This window comes from Chamaea fasciata, unplaced genomic scaffold (assembly GCF_029207755.1).
Source record: "Chamaea fasciata isolate MVZ Bird 193981 ecotype frontalis unplaced genomic scaffold, bChaFas1.0.hap1 SCAF_18, whole genome shotgun sequence".
In the NCBI taxonomy this organism is placed as follows: Eukaryota; Metazoa; Chordata; class Aves; order Passeriformes; family Sylviidae; genus Chamaea; species Chamaea fasciata.
This window is the reverse complement of record NW_027094103.1, coordinates 11,984,691-12,003,261: the sequence shown is the minus strand read 5'-3', so window position 1 is coordinate 12,003,261 and position 18,571 is coordinate 11,984,691. Positions and strand designations below refer to the sequence as shown.

The following is an 18,571-nucleotide window of genomic DNA, read 5'->3' as shown; positions in this document are numbered from 1 at the left end:
TGGCAGATAAAGGGGTGGTCCTTGAGGGTCAGGGTGCAGTAGGGATGGGGAGAGTGGTGCAAAGGGGTAAATATAAACCAGGGAGACTAATGGGGTTACAGGGTTGGAACGCTGCGGCAAAACTAACCCAGTGGGGTTCAAGGGAAAGAACAGCGTTGTGGGAAGGGTACATATATGGTGGACGAGGCTGAACAGACATAAACTTAACAAACCAATAGAGCAACGAAACCTAAGAAATGTTAACGTGTGGCTGCAAAGGCCCTTGGGAGGAAAGTTTTTCTCACCCTAAGCAAAAAGGTATCTCCACACACTGCCCACTCGCAGGGTGGGAGCCATGTGGGTGTCCCCAGTGCTGGGGCGGCGGTTCAGCTGCGCCGGTCACGGACGTGGCTGTTACAGAGAAATCAGACCATTTCCGTGCCTGTGGTACGGGATTTCACTGTTCCTCTCTCATGGGATCCTCTTTTGTTTCTCCATATGGTGCTTTCAGTTTTTCTCTCCCTTTCCAGCCTTTTCCTAAGCGCTTGCTGTGGTGGTGCTCGTGGGCTCTGGCTCATCATTTCTGGGCACTGTGTCCTGTTTGTCCTCCTGGCAAGAGCACCCTTGGTTGGGTGCAGCACCCAGCCTGGGGGAAAAGGGGAGGGTTTGACCATTCTTGTGGAGCAGGTGCCCTCCAGCCCCTTTTGGCATGACCATTCCTTGGCACTGGATCACAAGGGAAGGACCATCCTCTTCTAAGTGTGGGCTCGCTGCTTCCCAGGGAACCCAGTCCTTGGTGCTCACACCCACAGGAGAGCTCTTCTGGTTCCCAGGCAAGCTGCTGAGAGTGACCCTGCCTCCTGCCCTCTGTTAGCAGACCTGCCTCTTTTTATGCAGCTCTCCTGGGGAGCAAAAAGATGACTGAGCTGCTGAGTTTTCCATTTTATCCTTCCCCCGTTTCCCCTCCTCTTAGTCTTGACCTGTAATCTTTTCTCTTCTTGGATCAAGGCATAAGCTGGAGATATTTTTTTTTTATTATTTTTTGGCTCTGTCTTGTTGAATGTACCAGAACTCACAGAGGTTAATTCACCTGGATCCAGCCTCTCCTTTCTGTGCTGTCTCACTCATGCCTGTGTTTGCTCATCCCGGCTGGGTGAATGTTTTCAGTTTAAGCCCTTAACGGAAGAAACTCTTCTTAGTGGAACAGCTTTAGTCAGCTCAGGCTGCTTAAAGGAATCTTATTAGGTGCTGGAGTGTGGCTCCCACTTCCAAGGGTCTTTGGAACTGCTTCTTGGTGGGTCATAGCGAGGTGGAAGGTGCCTGAACCACAAGTCAGGGAGGAGACCTTGTCTGGGGGTTACGTTTGACAGTGACAGCTGCTGAATGGTCACATTCAGTCTGTGCTGGTTTTAGTGTACGACTTGAGAGCCTGGAAACCCATGAAATGCCAGTGGAGGGCTGAAATTCCCTCATTTGCCCTCTTTGCCTGGCTTCAGCGGAGTGGCATGGGGAGCAGAGCCGGAGCTTGGAAAGGCTTTGAAATAGAAACGTTAAGGAGGGCGCGGGACGAGCTCTTGGCTGCGTTTGCTGGCTCATCCACATCGCTCGGGGCCTGCGTGCTGCTGCACAAAGGAGCTTTTCATCCTGGGTATGAGACACGCTGACCTGGTTCGATTTATGGGAGCTTTGCTTCCATCAGTGTGAGCGTGTTTGTTTGGGGGCTGGAACATAACCAAGAGCATTTGTCTCAAAAAGAAAATCCCAGTTCTCTTTTTATCAGAAACCCGAGCGGGAGGAGGATGCGACCAGGTGAGCGCGATCTGCAGTTGTTGCAAGACTGTGGTTTAAAAGCAAACCAAAGGAACCTCAGTCTGCAGTGTGGAGGCTGATTTTAAATGAGTGTGAATGGCTCCTGTCCTTGGGGTGCTGAGCCCTTCTCTCCTGCAGAATTCCAGCTGCTTCCCCTTGGTGCTGCGACAGCAGCATGAGCAGAGCAGGGCAGTTGTTTGCAGTGGGCTGGAGCTGTGGGTTTCTACAGCCTGCAGTGAACACTGGTTTTGTTCTGTTGTATTAATGTTGGAAGAAGTTGCTGGCATTCCCTTCTAGAAGCTATTTTTACAGGCACATGTAATCACCCAAAGTAACGCGACACCTTTCGGGTGTCTGGAGGCAGGAGAGGTCCAAGCTGAGATTTTTTTTTTTTTTTTGGATGGAAAGCCAGAAGACTCCTCTGGGCAGAATCGTGCCAGCCCCACACAATCCGACGCACCTTGCCTGTGCTGGGAGGGTCGGCACAGTGTTTCTGGAAGCGTGTCCCTGCATGATCTGCCCCGCCGCTCTCAGCTGTTCACAAACACGTGTCTCTTGCTCGGCGGCGCCGTGAGCTGGAACCTGGCCATGGCTCTGGGGCTGGAGCTGGTCTCTGGTGGGATTGCTTGGGAGAGGAGAGCCCAGCTCCTTTGAAGTTGCTGCGCTGTTTAATATTAAAAGTCAGCGGTATTTGCTTGCATGTCTTGGCCAGGTCAGTTTTGTCATGGGGTGTGTTTGCACAGTGAGAGCTTGTTTGGAAGAAACCAAGGGAGGCCAAAACCAACCCGACACTAACATGTCTTGCATCTAATTAAATTTTGGTTCTGGTTTGTTGCGTTCCAAGACATCCTTCCCTGAGAGCTGGGAATTCGTCAGCTCAGGGATCCTTATCCTGGTGGTGGAAACGCCCTGGGTCACCTCCTGGGCGCGTGTGCAGGGCTGAGCACAGCAGGGCTGCAAATGCTATTATAATATAAATAAATAATCACAGCTCAACTGTGACGGTCGCACCCAGGGAAATGCGGCGCGGTAGGAATGCTGAGCTCAGAAATGAGCCGTGACATTATTTTAGGCTTGGAGACACTTTATGAAAAGTGATTTAAAGGATTGCAGCTGTTTGATTTCACAGATGAGGCAAGTGAGAGGGGATGTTGTGAAGGAGGCAGGAGGCAGTGGGAGCAGGCTGAGGGATTTTTCTTCTCCCATCATAAAGCCCAAGGGAATATCCAACAAAATGGGGGGGAAAAAAAAAGAGTGCATTTCAAGTAAACAAACAAAAATATGCTTTGTACATATGGGCACCTCCTCCCAGCAGCATGTTCCACGAGCTACTGCTGAGTTTGGAGCTGGCAGAGACGATCCAGTACCGGTTGAGTGAGGCTGTTTGTTGTCTGGTTTCACTCTTGGTTGCCAGCTTTGGGCACGGCTGTGAACCCGTGGGTCTGACCCAGACTGAGCTCTCTGCCATGGCTGACGCAGCAGACGGGCTCTACCACAGGGTAAGCAACATACTCAGGTGTCTTCCTCCTCTTCCTCCTCACTGGGAGATACCTGCTCCCAACAGCACTTGGGAAGGCTGGGTGTGAAAACGGCGCTGAGTTTTGTAATGACCACGGATTTAATTCTGTCTTAGTAGACAATGACTTGCAGAAAGCTTTGACAAATCAACATGATTTTAACGGGAAGAAGGAAGCTTAGTGAAAAGGTTCTGGTTTGTTTGACTTTCTTGAAGTAAAACTAAAATCTCCAGTAATCAGCAGTTTCATCTTAAGGGCACGGAGTGGTTCTTGGCCAAAGTGCAGGGAAAACATTTCTGTTTTCCATATTCATTAGCTGTAATGTTGGGGTGCGCAGTTGACTTCTGTCATGTTCAGCTTGGAAACAGAGGAATTGTTTGAATGCTCCGTGACCTTTAGCTAAAGGTGAAAAAACACATTACTTACGCTCTTAACCTTCTAATGTGTCCGAAGTTCATGCTGTCTCAAAGGAAACTTTTGCATGAAGGATATTCATTTTCAGGCAACCTGCAGATACTTTCTGTAAACAGATCAATTTTCCCACGTAGTGCACGTCCCCCTTTCTTTTTAAAACCTCCTCATGATCAATATTCCCTGGGAACAGAAGGGTTCCCCTCTTCCTCCTGTGTGAATCCGGTTTCTGGCTGTGACCTCCTTACCAGGCTTCCTGCTCCTGTTAATGCCCTGACATTTCAGAGCAGGAATGGTGTGGCTTTGGATGTAGGCTGGGCTTTCCAGGAGGGTGGTATCGGGTGTTGGAAATGCCGGGGGTTGGGGCACACAAGGTGTCCTCAAGCAGCAGCCTCTGTGACAAAACACCTTCTGCTTTTGGGGTGCTTTTATGTACTAGGGATGCTAAGCAGGATTAGGGATTGGTAGGTTTGGGGTGTGTACACACTCATATGAAATTGGTGCTCCATCATCACTTGAATTCCCCTTTGTGAGCGCTTTGCCCTCCCTACGAAACAAGAGGCTCATTTTGCCTCGTTCCTGCTGTTTGCTCCCATTACCTGCACACAGCTTCATCTGGGATGGAAAGGTGAGCTTAACCCCTCCTCAACTCCTCTGCTCCAGCTTTGAGACCGTTGTGCTTTTCCCGTGCCACCTCTCCTGCCTGGGAGCAGCTCAGTAGTTCCTTCATTAAGCTCCCCATTGGCAAAACAGCCCTTGTGCCGGAGCGTCCCGGCCCCATCGCTCGTTTGCTTTGGCCCATGATAAATAACTTCCTTGTCTGCGTGAACCAGAGACAAGAGGTTGGTGCAAACTTGCGTGTTGATTTGGTGTCCAAGCCAAAAGGTGGCCTGGGGGGAATCGAGTGCCTTCCCTGCCCAGACTCCTCCTCCCAGCAGTAAAGAGCAGGGCCAGTTAAATCCAGTGTCCTGCTGTGGAAGGTGCTGTCGGGAGGCGTGGGCTCCGGGGATGGCAGGAGCTCTCTCCTCTCCGTGGTGACATGATTGGGGTGGCACAGCGGCGCCAGGTAAGCCTGCACAGGGGCACTGCACTGTGTGTTACTGCTGCTCTTCCTTGGAGGAGTTCATTCACACTTTTCTTTCCTGGGAGCAAAGTGCTGGTCTGTGTCAGTGGTCCAGGAACTGGCGAAATGGGAGAGTTTACGGTGCAGCCCCTCCGAGCACAAAGAACAACCTCCTGCTACCAGCTGAGCGAGGGGCGTCCTGAATTCTGCCTGCTGGGCTCCAGCTAATGTTTTAAGGAACGACCTGAAAATAAGAGACATGCCTTGGAAATACTGACTCTGATCAGGTCTGTCACGAGAGCTCAGCGCTATCTCTCTCGAGGACCTTTCCAGTGACAGATTGCATTAGCTCTGAGCAGCTCAGTGGTGGATTTCGGAAAATTGGCTTTCTGCTCTGGGACTGAGGGAACATGGAGGTGAAAGAACAGGACACCTAATTCCCTGCCCTAGGGTCTCCCTCCCATTGCTGGGAAGAAGTTGGCTTACAGCAGTTTGTATTTAAATCTTGTTTTCCCTAGGATACAGCCTTTATCCAAAACACTTCTTTTACTTCAAGCTACAGTAAACTTCTGTGGTTGCTCCCTAATCTTCTTTTTGGACATGATTCGATGCAGAAGGTGATGCTTTGCTTTTGGTTGATCTCAAGATTGTAAATCCACAGGGGAAGAAAGAACTTTCACTGCTTATGTGGTTTGGCAAAGCCACTAAAGCCACTTTTGGAGCCTTTTCCTGTGCTTCAGGCCTGACTCTGATTGCGCTGCCCCACCAGCCCCTGGAGGCACCTTCTGCAAGACTGGGGACTTTTGCTGGTTGTCATCGTCACAGCATTTATTCAAAATACTGAGCAAGTGAAGGATTTGCTGTGGAGGTGTAAGGAAGAGTAGGAGAGAGTAGGGGACACGGAGAGCTGAAAGGATCCTACGTGGACCCGCAGATAGGTTGTGGGTGTTGTACAGGAGCAGGTGTGGTAGGAGGTGGCAGGAGCCTGTGCTACAGAAGAGACAGGATGATGAGCTAAATGTCCTGGTGCCTTTTAAGGCAGAAAGTTTGTGTTTGTTGAGTGAGGAGAGCTGCTCACCCTGGATGGCTTCAGGAAGCAGAGCACCAGGCGTGGGGGCTGGAGGAAGGGCAGACGGGTCATTCCCGACTCAAAGGCGCCTGGATGCGACTGGGACAAAAGTCTTGTGATGGAGAGAGGCTGAAAAGCAGCACTGTAGTGGATGTGCTGCTGCTCTGTGGGCACCTCTGGCTGCCGGGGAGAGGGCTGGCTCCAGCACCCGGCACCGGTCAGATGACCGGGAAGCCACAACAGCTGAGAGCTGTCCTCACCCAGACGTGACTTCTCCATGAATGGCACATTCAGACAGGGCAGCCAAGCACTGCTGGCAGCCCTGCTTTGCTGGAGAGGTGGGGAGAGGGCATGGAGAAGGGTGCAGTGCTGTGCAGCTGGTACAGGCACTTTCAGCAGCCGTGGCCTCGGTGCAGGGATGGCAGCAGGAGTCAATGCCTTCCAACGAGGGGCCACACGCGGTGTGGTCACCTCCTAAAACAAAAGGCCAAGTCAGCAGCTTCTGAGAGATGGATGGCAGTGAGACTGTCTCAGAACAATAAGGGCATTTGTCTTTTCAGCACATGTTGCGTCGCTGTAGGCAAGATAAAAATGCATGTATTCAGCCAGGTTTTTATTACTGACCTTATCTTCAACAGGGGAGCTGATTGTGGAGGAGTTATTGTTTGGTTTATGTTGCTGAGATTTTTTTTTTCTTAAATTTGCAGTGAGCTCCTCACAGGGTTTTGGGGAGGGAGCTGGGCAGACGGCATTGTGCTTGTGGCAACCCGTTTGGATCAATAATCACCTCCTTTGCACTTCGGAGGAGGTTTTTAGCAGCAGAGGATGGTTCCTCTGGGCTGGGGAGGCTGAGCGTGGTGGGTTGTGTCCCACACTGGTCTCCTCACAGCCCGAGCTGCATCTGGACCTTATGCAGTGACAGCTCTGCTACCACACTGGTTCCTCCCAAACCTTTCCCCTTCCTCTTACCTTGGAGAATTGGCTTTGGGAAAAATTATTTTCTTCAGGCGAATACTAAAAAGTGCATTTCTTGGTCTGGTGAGCAAACGCTGTGCTGCCAGTGCCAAGGGGTATCCAGGCACCAGAGAACTTTTCCTTTTATTGCTAAAATAGGTCACGCTCACTGCTGGCAGAAAGAGATGCTAGGCAACTTCTTTTTCCAAAGTCGAGGGTGTGCAGAGCAGGGGTGGGCCACCATCCCTTGTCTCTGACAAAGCCACCAGGGTGGTGGCCATGCTGCTTTGTCCACCGCACAGATTAATTGCTGGATGATCTGAGGCCCTGGCATGTTCCAGGTTGGGATGTGCTGCTCCACGCTGGCTGTGTGGTTCTGTGGGTGCAGGAAGCTCAACAACCCCCTGCTTCCCCAGGAGATGGGGTGGCTTTGCAGTCCAAAGCTGTGTGGTCACGTCTTGGACATCATGTTGGGCTGCTCTGGGCCGTGTGGAAATGCCAGGGCAGCAGCTGTAGAGTGTCCAGCTGTGGCTCTGTGTGCAGCCAGTGCCACAGTCTGCAGGGCAGCAGCCCTGTGCCATCACCCATCACTTCCCCTGTGGTTAACCGTTCCCAGAACGGCACGCGAGCTGCTCGCGAGCAGCGGGGACAGACCAAGCATCCTTTGTGAGATAAGGGGCAGTTCATGAGAAGTGAAATAAACAGGGATGCTTTGGCGTTGTTTTTTCTCACTGTTTGTGCCACACCGCTGTTAGTGGGCCTCATTGAATGTTTCAGCAGAAACAGCACGTTGTTAGGAAATAAAAATTATTTCCCTTACAACGCTGGGCGAGCTTGTAAGGAGCGGCCCTAATCCACGACGGAGGTGGCGAGGAGCTGACATTTGCTCCTCGAGGAGCGTGTGCAGTGCCCAGGCCTGTTTGTCTGCCTGCCAGAGGTGACGAGGACGGCGTGGGGCAGTCACTGGGCGAGCTCTGCCGTGCCGGGGAGCTCCGCAGGTGCGCCCGATGCCGTGATTCGGGGCGGCCGCAGCGCCTGTGCCGCTCTCCGCCGGGGAGCCGGCTCAGCTGGCGGATGTGGTGGCTGACCCCAGGCTGCCTCTCCTCGGCGTCATGGCAAAACAAGCACCCGTGGTTTTTAAGCAAAGCTGTCTTACACCGAAACTCGGCGGGGAGCTCCCGGTTGCTTTCTCGCTTGAGGACGTGGTAAGCAACGAGGACGGATCTCGTGCTTGAGCTGTGCTGCAGGCTCTCCTCTGGCTGCACTCTAGCTCTCCATGGGTCTGCTCCAGAGCTCTTTTCCAAGGAAGCCAGAAGCGCTGGGTGCTTGTACTTGTTTTTCTGCTGGTGGGAGGAAGAGAGGAGGAGCAGTTCGCCTTTCTGTTGCAAGACCAGCTCCAGGCGTCCTTTCTGCAAGCCTCCTACCTCTGAGGTCTTCTCCTCAGAGGCTAATTCCTGGAGCCGTGGGGAGGCCGTCTGGATGGAGCAGTCAGTAGATGTCTGTGTGGATGTGCTTGGTGCTGGGAGTGCAGGGTCACAGGTGCTGTTGGCTGTGGCACGGCATTGTCTGTTTGCTGCGGGTCAGCGCCCGGGGGTGCTTCCAGCATCGCTCTCAGACCTCCCCTTCTTCCTCCTGCTTGGAGATCAGGCAGCCAGCACCCAGCAGCTGCAGGCAGGGGAAGGAGAAATGAAGCACACCAGCAAGTGCACGTGTCCAAAACAGAAAGCGAGAGAGGCAGAACGGCTGCGCCGCTGCCTGCAGTTGTTGGCTTAGGGTGGGGGGTACCCTGAGGTCGGGGACAACACTGAAGACTTTGCTGGAGATTTTATGGTAGGTAAGGCAGCAAGCTGGAAGCTTTAAAATAATTTTAAAAGGTGGGGGTGGTGAGGAAGCTTCTTCCTTCTCCATTCCGTTGGGCTTACTCTGTGTGTTGCCAAGAACTTTTCTGTAATGCTGTGTTCAGAAGCGTGGCTTTGAACAGTTTGATTAGCAAATCTAAATGAGCCTGGTAGTTTGGGGTAGAAGGATTTACCAGGAAGGGGATGGAAACAGTGTTCTTGGCAGTGCCAAATCAAGGGATAACACAGAAGCCTTGAGACTCAGGGTGCCTTCCCTGGCTCTCCCTCCCAGCACCCCACACAGGAGCAGCAGGGATGTGTCCCACTTTCCTGGTGGACAGCAAAGGATACTTTCGGTCCCTTAGGCTGGGCCTAAGTGCCTCTTCAGTCTGCTTGCTGCATGAAAAAATGTGTTTTAATGAGGCCACTTTTGGGTCTTTAGCATTTCATTTGTCTAAAGATTTGCCTGCTGCTGCCCTGCTCTGCTGGGGTCACTTGTGGTGGTGCCGTGGCGCTCTTGGTGTCTGTCTGGCCTTGGAGATGCTGCTGGTGTTGGCCTCCTCCCCACAAATCTGATTTGCCAGAGCCCCTGACTATCCATGGTCTTCCTGCTTCTTTGATTTCTGTCGTGACGCTTACTGAATTCGTGAAATCTGCAAAGCTTCCCAAAGTACATCCATGTGGGAGCCCCTGAACCACAAGGAGCAGCAGGAGAGTTGATGCTAAAGGAGGAAAGTCCTTACTGGAGGCACTTGGAGATCTGAAAGGTCTGGAGAGGGTGCTCTGGCTAATCAGCAGATTTGTGGGGTGGGAGGAAGGTTTGCAGAGGGCAGGAAGAGATGCAAAGAGAGGGAGAGGAGGAGCAAAAAACAAATAGAATTGAGCAAAACCCTGCACGACAATGAAGAGGAAGAGGAGCAATGTGTAGTTTGGGGCTGCGGGGTTCTTTAGTTGTTTTATTTCCGGTGTCTTGGAGTTGCCTATGAACAGGTGCTACAAATTTGAGGTCAGGGTGAGGGCTAAATCACATTTGTGTGATTCAGTGGTGGAGAATTCAGGTGGCACCCACTGGGTACTGCTCCTGTGTCTGTGTGGAAGGTGCCCTGGTACTGGCAGCAAGGTGCCTCCCAGCAGGTGTCTTTAAAACTCTGCTAGAGAAAATTGAAGCCTCTTCTGAGTCATAGAATCATTTAGATTGGAAAATACCCATAGAATCATCGAGTCCAACCATTAGCCCAGCACTGCCAAGTCCATCAGGCAGTTTGAAGGCAGCTCATAAAACCTTTCTGGTGTTTGCGTTTGAGAAACACTGTCACAGCTCGCAGTGCAATTTACTGGAGTAACTTTCTGAGCAATTAATCCACCTACGTCCTGCCAGGGCTTCCACGGTGCCTCTTAACAGTTCATCACGGGGCATAGAAATTTGTCAATTTTAATCCTCCTCGCTAAGTTTCAGGTTTTGTTTTCTCCCTGTAAAACCCAACAGGGATGTAAGCGAGGCAGAGCAGGTCAGAGTCACTTCAGGCCATGCCAGCAGGTTCCGAGCTCCACCAGCCATCTTCTGGCGGGGTTAAAGGAGGCAAAAGCTCAGCTGAGTGTGGGCAGGGGGGGGAAAGGAAAAACAGATGGTTCTTGGGACATGCAAGAGCCTTTTTTTTTTCTCAAGGGCACAGCCTTTGAGCCTCCCAGACGGGTAATTCTTGTTTATACGCCCACAGAAAGTGACGGTCCTGGTTTTGGGCCTATTGGTGTGTCTTCCCAGACACGATGTGTTTGTTTTGTAGGTGGATGTCAGGAGCTGCATCACTCTTCCCTTTAAATATTTATTTTTAATTTAAAACCAGGACAAGTGTGAACGTGGGGAAGCTTGTTCGTAGGCAGGGATTCTGCTTTGGCTGGGCCTGGAGGAGCTGATGGGCTCCCTCACTTCACATGTCTGTGTTTGCCCCATCTGTGGCTGGAGTGATGTTCTGTCCTGCAGAGCCCCCCCTGGCATCCTGCATGGAGGGAATGGCCTCTGGAGATGAAGGAAAAGCAGCATCATGGGGTTGCATCCTCCCCAGACACCTGGATTTACAGCAGAACAGCCTTGTGAGGATAAGGGGACACTGGCCAAGTCTCGCCCTTCTTAATGTGGCAAGAACCTGTCTGCAGACACCCCTTGTCCCAGAGGCTGAGCTCTGGGGTGGCCAGGCTGGAGTTGGGGCTGGCAGAGGTCTCTTGTTCCTGGTGTTTCCCAACATTGGTGAGGACAGAGAAGGAGCAGCACCACACTATTGCCGGATAGTGGGGAGAAATAAACTTGATTCCAAAAGCTGGCACTGCTTTCTGGGCACAAGAAATGGTGGCCATGGGACACCACAGTTCCCCTTCCTTCTCCCCTCGATATTTGGCCTTTCCAGCTTTTGTGCAAGAGAGGTTGAATGTAACGTAGGGGATCTGCTTTTCTTATCTCTTCCAGGCTGAACGTTTGTAATCTCTGATTTTCTTCCTGACTTTCCAGAACAACTCTCATTTTACTCTCTGACGGTCAAACACGTTGGGCCTTGATACTCCCTTCTGCTACACAACTTGCTGGAGGACAGCAAGACATCCATCCACTTCCAGGCTGCTCTTTTCACTTCCAGCTTGGGAGAAGGGATCTCCAGGCTCAGGCTGTGGCTATTGAAGCTCCCAAACCCTTTCTTTGTCTGCCATGCTCCTTGCTGGGGCAATTCCCCAGCTTCCCTAGGGCTGGAGCATGTTGATCTTCACTGCATCAGATCAAACAATTCCTTTTGCAGCTCTTGGGGCTGAGACCCTCCCTGCCCACATCAGCTGCATGCATGTGGTGTCTTATTTATTGATCTTTTTTTTTTTTTTTCCTATAGACCCTGAAATTCCTTTTTTTCTTTTTGAGGAAGTTAAAGCTTTCTTATTCCAGGTTGGAACTGTTCAAAAATAGACTCCCAGGTGGAATTGGTTCTTCTAAGGTAAATGTGTGTCAGTGTTACCAGGGTTATTCTGTGACAGGGTTTTTCTATGCCATTGCTGAAGGTCTTAGTTAATTAGATGATTAGTCTGCTGGTCAAGTATCTATCTGCAAATAAAAAATAGCGGTTGAGTGTAGCTGCCTAAAATACTGCTGCTGGAATCAGTCTGTGGCACAGAGCAGGAGGGCTTCTTATTTAATTAAAATCAGGAACATACTGTACTGTACTCTCCAAGGGTCAAGGAACAAAAGGGACGTACACATAATAAGTAGCAAACTGTCCTTTCAAACCCCCTGAGCTCAGCCCAGGAGAGCTGTGTTTAAAGGAACATCTTCAAGATAACATTTGTGATTTTTCTTCTGTCTTTTCCCCCCCACTTTTTTTTTCTTTCTCCACGTTATGTTGACTGAAGCTGAAAGTATCCCGTGACTTAATTTTGTTCTTACCCGTTCTTGCTCTTGGATTCGCAATTGTCATCAGGACTGCTTGGATGCCAAAAATCTGTGTGTGGGTGCTCGGTGGCCGGGTTGGGCTTTCTGGGGTCCTTTCCCAGGAGCCAGCCCTGCCTGCCCCCCCAGGAAAAGACTGGAGGCAGATTGAAGAAGGGGCCGAGTTACCATTCCACTGCCATGTGGGCCTGGGAGTTACTGGGAACCTTTTGGGGAAGGGCGAAGCACTGAGCTTCGTGGCCCAGTCCTTCAAAGGAGGAATATCCCCGTGGGTTTTTTGGAGTTGTTCTGTGCCTGACGTGCTCCCCTGTGTTTGTCCCCGCAGGACGTCGCGCTGTTGGAGTACCAGCATCATTCCAGGGATTTTGCTTCCCACCTCCCGCCGGGGTCGATCATGCAGCCGCAGCGGCGGAGGCCGTCCCTGCTCTCCGAGTTCCAGCCGGGCAATGAAAGGTACTGCCTCCCTGTGCCAGCTTTTTGTGCAGGGCTGTGGTGGGAGCAGGAGGCTTGGGAGGGATCCCAGGATGATGTTTCAGGGTGCTGACCGTGCTCAGGCTCAGCGCCAGTTCAGATTCCTTCCGCTAATCCTGCGGCGCCTTTGCCTTCTGGTTTCTCACCTTTGACTGTCATGCGTTTTAAAGAAGCCTTGGAAACAACAAACAACACAAAAACCACCCCCTCGCTCCCGTGACGCTGCAGGTTGCTGTGACTGGTTGTGTTGGCTTCTTCAGCATAGGAAGTGAAGCCGTGTGTGGCTTGGGTTTGGTCTGTGGCTCCCGAGGCTGCAGGGAGGAGTGAGAAGAGCTCATTTCCTCCCCCATCTCCGCTTCCTCTGCTGCTGCTCTTCCTCCCAGCTTTCATTGTTTTTGTTTCTCTTTCTGCATTCCCCTCAGAACTTTCTCTGAGCTGCTTTTTTTCCTGTCTGCTCCCTTCATGCCTCGCCCTGTGTCCCTGTTTCCTGTTGTAGCCTCGTGGGAGGCTGGCAGAGTTTTTAGGTGCAAGTCAGGCAAGTGCTGTGGCTGGGAATGCTGTGCGTGCTTTAACCACAGGAGCTGGTTTGTTTGAAGGACATCACTCTCACTCTCTGTTTCAGTGCAAAACTCTGCTCTCTCTCACAGTTTCTCTTCTGCATTTGACGTTTAGTGGTTTGGGAAAAAGACTGGCCTGGAAGTGAAATAAGAGCCTTGCTACGGGAGATATACGCAAAACAATTCTTTTAATGCTTTTTCCTTAGGCTAAGAACAAAACCAGTGGAGAGTCAGAGATGAATCTGTTTCTCTAAAATCATCCCTGTTAGGGGGGAGAAGTAAGAACTCAGGGTGCTGGATGCATGCTAAATACAGACAGGATCCTCTTTTTCAAGCAGGTTGGGTTCAGCTTGGTGCTCAGCAGAAACAAACCCGAAGAATTTGAGAATTTGGAGGCACAAAGTAGCTTCCAAAGTTCATTTTGCATCTGGACATGCCCTTCTGAGTTATGCCTGTGGCACCTGCATGTACAGAGGGTCGTGCCACTCTTGATAACCCATAATTTATTGCAGCACGTTGCACTGCCTTGGCTCGCTTTGATTTCTCAGTGCTTTGATTTCTTAGCACAGAGTAACACGGTTAAGTTGGAATTGGGTCAGATTTAGCTAAATTTGGGGGAGATGGGTGAAGAGGACCCAGCACCATGCTCCTGCCTGATTTTGTTTTTCACACTACTGATGGTTTGCAAAATGGAGAAGCAGTTCTGCTCTCCAGTAATACGCTGTTTTAAAAAAATGTATCTTGGTTTTTCTGTATCACTTAAAAAAAAAAAGCCCAACTGCAGACCTTGGTGTCTGCTGTACCACATGCCTGATCTGGTGTGGTCACCCAGGCATCTGCCTTTGGCTTACAAATGTTTCAAAGTCCCCAAACTTATTTTTGTGTTGACAATCACATGAATGTGGGCAAATGATAATCAAAGCTGTTACAATGTGTTGCACATCCACATGCTTACCACCGTACATCAGTTTCAATCTGAATGGTGATGTTTTGGCATGCTATAAAAAGAAACTCTTTTAATAACTTACATCTCATCCCTTTTCCCCTTAACATCCAAAAAATAGTACTTTTGCAAAAAAAATATTACTATGTAGTAAAGCTAAAAATACTGCTTCAGTTCAGCTGACATCTTGTGCCAGAATGCTGGGACATAAACTCATTGAAAAATTTTGGGGGCATCTGGGGCTGCAGAAAGAGGCGGGGAAGTCTTTGAAGAAACTGTGGAGAAGTTTTGAATCCAGTGTAATTAGTTATTGAGGTGGTTCAGATTGGGTACCACTGAGGCTGGGGAGGCGTTGGTGTGTTTTTCAAAGCCGACTGCCATTTCTCTGCATCTTTAAGCTCTACGCTTAAAAATCCATTCTCTGGGGGCTTTGCTGGTTCACCTTGGTGGTCCTTTGAGGAGCTGCTGTAACACAGTTCCTGCTGTGTTGCAAGAGGAGCCCTTTGGGTGCTGGTCGCTGACCTGAGGCTTCCAGGTCCACGACCCTGGAGCTCCTGGAGCAGGTTGGGTTGGTCATTAGTGCCCTCCCCAAAAAATAGCTGTGGCTTTTCCTGATGCAGAGCATAGCCTGGATGAGGGAGGGTGGCGATGGCAGCCGTGGCTGCAGCTGAGTCCCCTTGGCAGGCTCAGCTCCTTGGCTTTGTTCCTGGGCTGGGATTGATGGTTTCGAGCAGAGGCAGCTGGCTCTCGGCATGAGGGGCTGGGAGGAGGGAGACCGAGGCAAACAACATCCACAACACGGCGCAGGGGTGAGTAGAGGCAAGCACAGGGGTGTGCTGTGTCTGAAAGGAAGACCCTCGCTGTGGTTCCCTGCCTGACAGCCCAGCTGGCACTCAGTGATGGTGGGCACGTGACAATCCTCCCCTTGGAGCAAGTGTCAGCAGAGGGGAACCCTTCCAATCCCCGGTTGCTTCGGGAGTTCAGAGGAAGCAGCCTGTCTGCTCCGGGTTGTGGTGGCTGATGCGCTTCCAGGATCGCTCTGCTCCTTAAGGATATCAGCTTGCAAGGCTGGTGCAAGTGGGATGTGGCAGGCTGACAGCGCTGGAGATGGAGCTCTGTGTGCATTCCCAGATGGACATCCCTGCCCTGCCATCACTGTGCCTTGCACTACTCACCCAGGGCACTGCCTACAGCTGGAGAGTGGTGCAGCCCTGTGCCACTGGGTCCCAGTTCCTCTGAGCCCACCTGCTTGGTGAGTGGCTGCTGTTTGCCTTCCTGGCCTGGAAACTGCAGGGATTCACTTGGTGCGCTGGTTTTGGAGGGGTTATCCCCTATTTTGGCTTTCCCTTCACTTTGGACAGATCTGTGAAGCCTCTGCAGGCTGTCTGTGCACGTGGGATTGGAGGTTTGACCCTGGCGATGCTGGAAATCCCACAGAAATAATTTGGGCTTGCTTGGATGATCTTCCTACAGCTGTGCGTGTTTTCAGTCTCTCCTGGCTGCAGTTTTGCTGTAGCCATCAGGGTGGTGGTTAGCTGGGATTCAATGGAAAGGGAACAAGAGGTGAAGTGTTTCACCACGGGCACAATGTGTTAAGGATGAATCAAGTGTTGTTGGCAAAAAAGAGTCGAGTGGTAACTTGCTGGAAGGAATGGAATGCTGAGATGGTCCCGCATTTTGGGGCTTCCTGAGCAAAAAGCTTGTTGGGAAGTTGCAGACTGCCCTTCTCCACGTACGTCAGAATCAAGAGTTGTCATCACTCCCCTTGGTGGTTGGGCAAAGAACTGAAGTCCCTGTGCAGCAATTCTGGCTGGAAGAAGGAAGGAAAACCTGAACCACTCTGAATCTCTTGCTGTAGGGAAAATTGGCTCTGCCTGTCTTTGCAGGGATGTGCTGCTCTCCGTGCTGGTTTTTTTGGTAGCAGGCTTTTTCTTGGAAGGATCCACAGACTTCCCCTTAGCTCGTTCAGTTGGCTGTGCCAACTGGTCTGCAGGAGCGAAGAGAAGTATTTCAGGATCTGCTGTTGGTACAAGTCGTACCATGAATACTTGCAGTGGAATGTCCTGGCAAGGTGACAAGGATTAGGGCTTTTTTCCCTCTTCTATATATATTTTGGTCCTCAAAAGAAGTGAGAAAAACTGGGTTGAGTGTTAAATGGCAGGTGCCAGAGGGTGAGGGATCTGAAAAATCAAGGAACTGGATTTTTCTAACTTTTCATATGTGTTAGGATTTCAGAGCTAGGTTCCATATTAATGCAGGAATGCTGGGGTGGATACATTTCTCTGCTTCCCTGGCAGAAAATGTGGCTGTAAATAAATGGTATGTGTGTTAACACAGTATATTCCACCTTTATCCAGAATGAGATGAGTCACTGTTTTCATAGGAAATCATTTTCCCAGTTCAGGGGACCACGCTCCTCTTTCGGAGCCGTTCTGCTTAGCAGGCACAAGGAGTCTGAAGAGTTTTCCCAGTGTCAGTCTGCAGGGTGACATTTAGGATCCATTAAACAGCTGCTGTGTTCCCGCAGCCATCTGAGATAGCCATGTGCAGTGTGGCACACGGAGAGCAGGCCGGATCACTGTGTCTCTTGTTGGGATTAATCCTGCTGGCCCGGGAGCCCAGGGAAGGGTGGGTAGCTGGGGCAGCGTGCTTCAGTGGTGCTGGAAATCACACACACTCTTGGTCTTCATCTGTGCTGGGCCAAATGGCACCAGCTGCTCCCAAGGTAACAGCACGACCAATTTGGTTTTATTTATGGTTTTTAATTAAGTTCCCGTTTTTAAAGGTGATCCTTTTCTCAGGAGTGAGCAGCGCTGAGGCTGAAATCCCCACAGCCATATATCTGCGTCTTTCACGCTGGAAATGATGTACCAGGAGCTGCGGTTTTTTTCCTCCCCATAATTGAATGCAGGAAAACAACATCTGGAGAGGGCAGGTGCTGGTGTGTGGGCACTTGGGGACAAGCCTTGCCTTGCAGGCTCGGGTGTGGGCTGCCTGGCATGCCCGTGGATGGACGTGGAGGATGGCCAAGGGCATGGGGTGTCTCTGAAGCCATTGGTTCAGGAGTGTTCCAGCCACCCAGGACTGCTCGGAGGGCTGTACTGCCACGCTGCAGTTTTGGATGCCTGGAGAAGGCATGTTGGGGGAGCTTGTGGAGAGAGACAAATATTCCTTCTCTTCCTCTTGACTGAGGCAGTGCCATTGTGTTAAAGCTTCTGCTGGTCCTGTCCATGACTAATTCAGTCTCTGTGCATGATCTTCAACGTGCAAGTTTTAAGTAAAGCATCTGCTCTTACCTCAGTTGCAGTTGGCTTGGGAGAAGGTGGCTGAGGGGTTGTGCGGAGACACTGCTCCCTGCCCTCGTGTGGGAACGCACAGCCTGAGCGTCCCGAGGATGCACGTGGGTGCTTGGTCAGAGCTCCTGAGGACCTGGGAGTCCTTCAGCTGGGCCACATGGTGAGCAGAGCATCCAGCCCGAGGCTGTCCCACACCTTTGGCTTGGGAAGACTCAGTCCTGCTGCTGGCAGACTTTGCTGAGGGCGTGGGAGCAGCTCCGTCTTCCCGCCCAGACATGCAGCTCTTCCCATCAAGTCACAATGGTTTATCTCCCTCTCCACCTACATGACAAAGGGAATATATCAGCTGGTCCTGGACGTGTTTTGGTAGCTGCCTGGTGGCAGGTTTGCTCCTACAAAGCCTCCAGTTCCTCTCTTTAACAGGTCCCAATTTGCCCCGTCTCACACTCCGGCTCTCATTAGCTGTAAAGAGGTTGTTGAAACCTCTGATAAATCTTGGCGTTGGCTATAAATAATTCACTTCAACACCAGTTGTTTTCTATATTCCCGTCTCTCAGAAGCATTTTATTGTTTGTCTGTACCTGTGGGGGTTGGATACTCTTTTTAGAACTTATTTTTGGAGATAATTTCCCACCAAACCATCTTAGCTGGAGGAAATAAACAGCCTCAGCAAGGCAGTCATTTGTCTTGGTTCTGGTTCCAGGAGACGCTGAGAATCAGTTTTCCAGCCTGGTTTTGTTGTTTGGCCCCATGGTGTAGGGAACAGTTCCTTGCAGATGTGTGCTCTTGTTTTGAGCCCTCGGTGCAGGAGGCTTCAGGAAGTCAAGCTGGGTTTGCTGGATGTTGCAGAGTAGCCTTCGCTCCTCCAGCAGCCACCTTCTGCTGCTCTGCTGAGGGAGAAATGGGAAGGGTTGTGCTGCTCTGAGGAGCCAGACTGTGGGTTATCGGTGAGGGAGAGCCTCCTGAAAAGTTTGTACTTGCCCATTTCCCAGTGATTTGGCTTCAGGAAAGTACAATTAAGATCCCTCATGGTAAGATGTCATCACTGCTCTTACAAGTCCAAACCAAGGGCAGCTCAGGCTATCTCATGTGATCCTCTCTCCCCAGCTCTCAGCTTAATGACTGGACTCAATGCCTTTAGAGATCTTTTCCAACCTTAAGAATTCTTGGATTCCTTGATACCCAGCTTCCAGACAACCCGTGTTTTCAGCCCGTCTTGTACACTCGCTGGAGCAGGCTGCAG

General features: G+C 51.0%; 1 protein-coding gene across 11 annotated transcripts in view; it reads left to right on the top strand.

The window, feature by feature from the left end:
- The window catches only part of NCOR2 (nuclear receptor corepressor 2), a 227,097-nt gene that overhangs the window by 71,178 nt on the left and 137,348 nt on the right, over positions 1-18,571 (top strand). For all 11 annotated transcript variants that reach the window (XM_066199392.1, XM_066199388.1, XM_066199391.1 and 8 more), the window contains exon 3: positions 12,387-12,514. In XM_066199392.1, the coding sequence (XP_066055489.1) occupies positions 12,387-12,514 (128 nt within the window). The remainder of the gene's footprint in view (positions 1-12,386; positions 12,515-18,571) is intronic.